General features: G+C 54.4%; 1 protein-coding gene across 1 annotated transcript in view; it reads left to right on the plus strand.

Moving 5' to 3' along the window:
• Positions 1 to 7,568, plus strand: part of EWSR1 (EWS RNA-binding protein 1) — a gene marked incomplete at both ends in the record, with an annotated part of 15,922 nt that overhangs the window by 6,892 nt on the left and 1,462 nt on the right. Inside the window, 6 exons of the mRNA XM_008945180.1 lie at positions 348 to 355; positions 990 to 1,157; positions 2,444 to 2,658; positions 3,604 to 3,784; positions 6,495 to 6,532; positions 7,180 to 7,212. Coding sequence (XP_008943428.1) covers positions 348 to 355; positions 990 to 1,157; positions 2,444 to 2,658; positions 3,604 to 3,784; positions 6,495 to 6,532; positions 7,180 to 7,212 — 643 coding nt within the window. The remainder of the gene's footprint in view (positions 1 to 347; positions 356 to 989; positions 1,158 to 2,443; positions 2,659 to 3,603; positions 3,785 to 6,494; positions 6,533 to 7,179; positions 7,213 to 7,568) is intronic.

Here is a 7,568-nt window from a genome sequence, read left to right on the forward strand (position 1 = left end):
CTGCCCCGGGGCCGCTGGTTCTGCCCGCCCCTCCCCTGACTGCGTGCCGCTGCTGGGAGAGGGGCAGAGCAGCCAGCAGCCAGCAGGGGCTCTTGGCTCCCCATGCGGAAGGGAGAAGGGCCCAGGCTGCTTTGGGCTGGAGTCACGGGGTCGGCAGGATGCAGCCAGGCTGCTCAAGTGGATGCACACGCTGCAGGCAGTTTCCTTTTTGAAACCTCCTGTGCCTGAGCAGCTCGGGTTATTTAGTTGAGTTGTTTGCTCAGGATATAAAAGGTTTAGAATGCGTAACGGAAACATGGTGAGTAAAGTTTTAAATGCTTTATTCCTTTACCTGCTGTTTATTGCAGCTACTCCAGTAAGGAGAGGTGGAGCTCAGCACAGCTCAGGGTGTATCTGTCAGATTATACTTCAAAGATAAATCTTGACAGCATTTAAAAGAATTTTTTCCCAGCTTGTACAACAGAAGTAGCTTAATTCTTTTTTCTCTGCTCTGATAAACAGAGACTATAAACAGCGTGGACAAAAGGAAAGAAGAGACACAGAATCATAGAATCAATTTTCTTGGGAGACCTTTAAGATCATTAAGTCCAACCATTAACTCAGCACTGACATGCAAAGGATTGTCTTTATCTTCAGGCCTTGAGAGTTAATACTAATCACAGAACTCTAGAGCAGTTTGGGTTGGAAAGGACCTTTAAAGGTCACCTAGTCCAACCCCCAACATCCTTTCCCTTTCATCAGATAATGTGTGTGAGGCCATAACTGCTGGTGTTGATTCTGAACCAAACAATGGTGCATTTAACCACCAGCATTCCTGGCTGAGTTGGAGCTAATGGTGTCCAGGGCCCATTTCCCACCCTCCCAGTCTCAATCCTTCAGGGTCATGACAGAGCTGGTGAACAGAACCCGTTCCCCTGGAGGGATCTGAGCCACTCCACCCCTACCAGACGTGGTGGGCTTTGCACTCAGGTGTCCTCCTTGCTCCACAGACCCCTGGATGGCAGCAAACCAGCAGAGACCAGCCAGCCACAGTCAAGTACAACAGGCTACAGCCAGCCCAGCCTTGGCTACGGGCAGAGCAGCTACAGCTACCCTCAGGTGCCTGCCAGCTACCCCATGCAGCCGGTCACCGCGCCGCCCGCCTATCCCCCCACCAGGTAACCCTCCCCTGGGGCAGCTTGGGCCCAAAAGGGCCTTCCTCAAGGGCTTTCAGGTGTCAAAGGAGGCCGTGGGAGGAGGGGGGTGTGGTTCTTGTTGGGGTGTTTGTTGTTGGAGGGAAGATGAGGCTGTGATGGGTTGGATCAGGGTCTCTGGTGCACGTCTGCAAGGGCATAGAATCGTTTTGGTTGGGAAAGACCTTTAAGATTGAGTCCAGCCATTGACCCAGCACTGCCAGGTCCCCACTGACCCACATCCCTCAGCACCACATCTCCACGGCTTGGAAACCCCTCCAGGGGTGGGGGCTCCACCACTGCCCTGGGCAGCCTGGCACAGCCCTGGACAACCCTGACAGGGAAGAAGGTGAAATGATGACAGAAGTTTTGAAGACATTTCCTAGATTCCGAGTGTTACAGAAGCCTTTTGTTCATCACGCTTGGCTTTGACCAGGGGCTCACCTCTTCCCCACAGGCATCCTCAGTATGCTGGTGCTGACTTCTGAAGTGCCTCTTTTGCAGTTCTCAGAGCCTCAGGAGGGACTGGTTTTTTAGCCATCAGCTGAAAATGCTGCAGTGCCAAGGCAGAAGGGAGGCTGGAACTTGCACGGCCACTGATTTTTGCCCTGGCACTTGGGCCTCTTTCTAGTGGTGTGAATGAATTGTGACTGGTCGTGTGGATGTTCCTTCTAGCAATCTGACAGGCTGATTTTGTCTCCTGGTACCAGACCAGCCTCCAGAGAATCCCAGCCTGGTTTGGGTGGGAAGGGACCTTTCAAGGCCATCTAGTCCAACCCCCCTGCAGGGAGCAGGGACATCCCCAACTAGAGCAGGTTGCTCAGAGCCCCATCCAGCCTCACCTGGAATGGTTCCAGGGATGGGGCAGCGACCACCTCTCTGGGCAGCCTGGGCCAGGGGCTCACCACCCTCAGCAGCAAAAATCTCTTCCTGCTCTCTAGTCTAAATCTCTCTCTTCTAAAAAGTTTAAAACCATCACCACAAAGGTGCTGTCAGAACAGGCCCTGCTCAAAAGTCTGTCCCCAGCTTTCTGCCAGGCCCCTTTAAGTCCTAAAAGGCCACCAGAAGGTCTCCCTGGAGTCTTCTCCTCTCCAGGCTGTCCAAGCCCAACTCCCTCAGTCTTTGTTCCTGGGATGACTTCACCTTTTTAAGTGGTTTACAACCCTGCATATGGCTGTTAATGGCATTACCTTCTGGAGGGAGCTACTTCTGCACCCTAATACCAGTGCATTGGCTCATCCTTCCTTCTCTCGGATGCTTTCCTCTTCCAGCTATCCCTCCACACAGCCGAGCAGCTATGATCAGAGCACTTACTCCCAGCAGAGCACCTACGGGCAGCAGAGCACCTATGGACAACAGACTAGCTATGGCCAGCAGAGCAGCTATGGCCAGCAGCCACCACCGACCAGTTACCCACCCCAGACAGGATCCTACAGCCAGGCCCCGAGCCAGTACAACCAGCAGAGCAGCAGTTACGGCCAGCAGAGTGAGTGGGGGTGGAGGAGAGGGGTCATCTGCCTTCCCCGGGCCACTGGGGTGGGCTCTGAAGGGGGCTTGATGTGATTTTGGGTCTAAAGCTCACAGCTCTGTCGAAGGGAGAGGTGAGTTTTGCCCATTCCTTGCTGGAAACGACTGGCCTGCTGTGGTGGGAAATGGCTGTACTCCCATCGAGGGTGGGAGGGTGGCTGAAAAACTCAGAAGCCCAGAGTACTGTTGTGGCTGGAGCAGGAACGACTCAGAGTCTTAGAAAGGTTGGAAGAGACCTTTGGATCAGTGGGTCCCACCATCCCCCCAACACTGCCAGGTCCCCACTGACCTGTGTCCCTCAGCACCACATCTCCACGAAACCCCTCCAGGGGTGGGGACTCCACCATCTGGGACAGCCCTGGGCAACCCTCCAGGGCAAGAAATTGTTCCTCAGGGCCAACCTAAACCTTCCATGGCACAATGTGAGACTGGTTCCTCTTCTGTTCACTTGTCCCTTGGGAGCAGAGCCCGACCCCCACCTGGCTCCAGGCTCCTGTCAGGAGCTGTGCAGAGCCAGAAGGTCTCCCCTGAGCCTCCTTTGCTCCAGGCTCAGCACCCCCAGCTCCCTCAGCTGCTCCTCCCCACACTTGGGCTCTAGACCCATCCCCAGCAGCTTCGTTGCCCTTCTCTGGCCACACTCCAGCCCCTCAAGGTCCTTCTGGCAGGGAGAGGCCCAGAACTGACCCTGGGATTCAAGGGGCAGCCTCCCACATGCCAAGTCCAGGGGGACCATCCCTGCCCTGGTCCTGCTGGCCGCGCTCATGTTGACCCAAGCCAGGACGCTGGTGGCCCTGTTGGCCAGTGACTATCAGGACAGCGTTGTGGCCCTGGCAGAAAGGCTCAGAAAGGGGCCGGGCAGCTTCAACGTGCAGCTCCCTGACCTGTTTGTTACCCACCTCCTCAGGTTCCTTCCGTCAGGACCATCCCAGCAGCATGAACGTGTACAGCCAGGACCCTGGAGGCTTCCCTGGCCCAGGAGAGAACCGCAGCATGGGCATCCCCGAAAACCGGGGCAGGGGCAGAGGGGGATATGATCGTGGAGGCATGAGCAGAGGTGGGCGGGGAGGAGGACGCGGTGGAATGGGGTAAGAGCAAATCTTTTTCTCCTTTTCTCTAATTCTGGTTTACCCATAGGATTGGAGGTGGAAAGAAGGGACTGAAAGGTTGACCTAATCCCAACGGTGCTTCCATGGGGAACATCTCTCTAGCAGCATTGCTTTTAATCTCTGGAAATCTTTTCCTGGGGGAAATAGGAGCAGGATCTGGTTTTGTTTCATCCTGCAGATTGGTTGGGCCCCAGGGGGAGGAATCAGGTGGTATCACTAAACCTGGAACTTTCAGCTCCCTTCATGGTGGCACAGAGGTGAATCCTCTGTGAGGTTTAACAGCGCGGATCGAACACACACAAAACCTTCGCCAGGCCCGGGGGTCGCTCCCTGGGCCTCAGCAGGGGGGATCCTGGCAGCTGAGGTGTGTCGAAGGTCCTGTCAGCCCCACGTTAGACCTCAACAGTAGCGCTGCTGCCAGCGCCTGCCCGGGGCAGGTCACTGCTCTCCAGGCCATGACTCCACAGAGCCAGGACACTTAGAGCTCGAGGAAAGACCCCGAGAAGATCCAGAGCGCTTGCCTTGGCCTCCCAGGAACGCTCCCCCTCGGAGCTTTCGGGTGGTCTGAGCCAGCCGGGCCGTTTTTGGATGGCAAAACCCAGTGGGGGTGAACCCACGCCCTGAGGTGGGCAGCACGTCCCTGCCCGGGGCGCTGGGGAGGAGGACGGATCCCAGAGGTTCCCGAGGGAAGGGCGCCCTGGCTTTGTGTGTGTTCCATCCCCTCACACCGTCGCTCAGAGCTACGCAGAGTGTCCCTCGGCCTCTCCTGCACAGGTGGCTCCTCCAGGCCTTTGGCAGCCCGGTGGCAAGCGGAGCAGGGCCGTGGCTAGTCCCATTCTGCATAGCTCTGTCGAAGCGAACTGAAGCGGCATGAAATCTTTATCAGAGGTAGAGCTGTGGTGTAGGGGAAGAGGAGGAAAAAGCCTGGCCCGTGTTGGGACAGAGCCTGGCTGGAATTGGCTGGAGTGGGGCAGGATTCAGTGGTTCTGCATAAAGATTTCAGCCATGCCGTGTTTCTCTCTAACGGTTTAAAGTAGATGTTAGACACTGGAAATGTCGGATCATCACATCTTCAAATTTCTAGCCCCTCCGGAGCTCCTCATGCCAAAGATTTGTCATCTCTCTCTTGATTCCACACCCTAATCCGAGCTTAAATCGCGTACGTAGCGATTCCCACCTGCCCAGAGCGTGGCCGAGGGTCCCCTGCTCTACGGACGCGGGCTCTCTGCTGTCCCTAGAGGAGGTGGCTGCCCCCTGAGCGCCCGGGGCGGGGCGGGCCGGGGAGCTCGGCCCTTCTTAGCACGCTGTGGTGATGGATTTCAGTGTCTCCGGCAGGTAAGGAGCTCGATGTTCTTAACGTGCCCTTTTTCATTGACTCAAGTTATTTTTTTTATTATTTTTTTTTTTGATATATTTTCCTTGGCTGTTAAACATGGAAACTTTTTAACATGCTTTGTCGCATTTATATGCTACAGGTTACAAAGTGAGAGCCTTGTTTACACCTCAGTACTTAAAAAGTACCCGTACTCAGTACTCAGCCGGCAGCATAATGAAAAGTGGGACTAGACACGGTGTCCATATGGAGAGGAAAAAAATATACAATAGAATATATATATTTTTAACCAAATGTATTGATTGTATAAATGGAATCCTTCTGTAACTTTGGTAACTGCGTACTTGTTGTCTGGTAATAAAAGCAGAGGAGGTAATAACTGCTTTAGAAATTGTGTAACGTTAACCAAGTGTAACCGTCTGTGTTTAAACAAGAGCGGCGTGTACGTTCCCGAGAGGAGGCCAAGCTGCATGCAACAGCTCCAAACTCTGTACCACGGCTTTTTTACCCACTATTAGAGGTGCAATACTGGCTAGAAAACAGGCAGTGCTCTCCCTCCTCTGCTCCTCCCCCAGACCGCTCTCCTGCTTTGCCAGAAAGAGCGAGAAAATCTCCCAAATCCTCCTCAGGTGTGACTGGAAAGCGGGCTCAGCCCGACGCTTCGGCCCCAGCTTTTCCCGAAAAGCCCCAGCCCTCATTGGGCACCGGCCGAAATCTGCCGCCCTGGTCTGTGTCCCCAAAGCTGCACCCCAGGCCTCGGAGCCCCAAAGTTGTACTCTGTAAGCTCTCTCTCCCCCCTCAGAGATGTGTTCCATTCGGTAGCAAGCGGAATGTATGGCTTTGTGAGCGGAAATGTCAGCAGGACTGTGTCGTAGGCATCGCGCGAGGGTTCCTCCTCTTCCCTTTCTGAACTGTTAATGTCAGGGACCCGCGGGCTCCTTTCGCCGAGAGGCTGAGGGTGCACCTTTGTGGACGCACAGAGGGGAGGGAGTTGACCAGCAAACCACCACACCCCCCCCGATTTTTCATCCAAAAACGCCCCGTTTACAACGCTCCTGAACATACCTTTTTTTTGGCCAAGTATTGCACCGCTAATACCCGTAACCGAGCCACGCCAGGGCACCCGACAGCCAAGTGGTGGCTAAAAGCAGACAAGCGAGGTTGCCTCTATATGTAAAGGAGATTGGAGGGAGCTGCCCTGAAGAAAGGCACTAGTGCCGAGATGAGAGAGAGAGAGACAGATGCATTGTCTGGAGATGTTTAGCCAGTGCCCTGCTTCCCTGTGAGCCGCAGCGGCTCCGAGCGGCACTGCCTTGGTAAAGGGAAAGGCCTTCATTTCTTCGTTTATCCCCCCAGCAGCGCTGGAGAGCGAGGTGGCTTCAATAAGCCTGGTGGTAAGTTTTTGAGCATTACAATGGATAGTGTTAAAAAAAAAAAAAAAATTAAAAAAAAAAACCAATTTCGAGTCAGTATTTTAGACCAAAGTGTAATTTTTATTAGTTTTTTAAGTGGTTTAAAAACGTGTGCAAACGAGTGACGGGCACTGCCGGCCATGCCTTTAGGGGTACGCGGTGACAGGACGCAGGGGAGCGTGTGGAAGAACTGAGCAACCGCTTCTGTAATTTGGGGAGAGAACGAACCGGTTTGGATCGAACCAATCTGTTGTGGTTTTTTTGTTTTTGTTTTTATTTTTGGTTTTTTTTTTTGCCTGTAAAGTTAATTGTTTGACGCTTAAACGTTAAAACCGATTGGCTTGGTCAAGCGTTGTTAAACAAAAAACCAAAACAACCAAAAAAAACAACGAAACCAAAATCAACCAAAACCAAACCTAACAAAACCAAACCACCAAGACCAAAGGCAACCCCCCGAGCCCCGAAGCCCCCGTGTCCCAGTGGTTAACGGGCAGCGAGCGGCCCGGCCCCGGCGCGGAGGGTCGGCCCCAGCCAGCGGTGCTCAGCGTAGCTAGTGGTGTGTGTGTTGGCCTCCCTGCCCGCTCCCCCCGCACTAACACTGCTCCCTGTGCTTCTCTCCCGCCCGGCAGGACACATGGAAGAAGGACCGGACCTGGATTTAGGTAAATGGCCAAGAATCCCTCCGGAATCTCGTCTCCAGACGCAGATGTGCCGGCCCCTGGCTGGTTCTATGGGTTTATTTCTCACGTCCTGGTGCCGCCGGGGAGCCAGGCTGGTGGCAGAGTGCACGTGGTTGGGAGAGGCTTGCCCACCTCCCTGGCAGCTGGTGGAGAAATGAGCCTGGCAGAAAGATGGGGACCGAGTTCTGAGCAGGGCCTGTTGGGGCAGGACAAGGGGGATGCTTTGGAACTAAAAGAGGGAGATTTAGACTAGGTACAAGGAAGAGATTTTTGCTGCTGAGGGTGGTGAGCCCCTGGCCCAGGCTGCCCAGAGAGGTGGTCGCTGACCCATGCCTGGA

Source organism: Merops nubicus, unplaced genomic scaffold (genome assembly GCF_000691845.1).
Source record: "Merops nubicus isolate BGI_N331 unplaced genomic scaffold, ASM69184v1 scaffold13678, whole genome shotgun sequence".
Taxonomy (NCBI): Eukaryota; Metazoa; Chordata; class Aves; order Coraciiformes; family Meropidae; genus Merops; species Merops nubicus.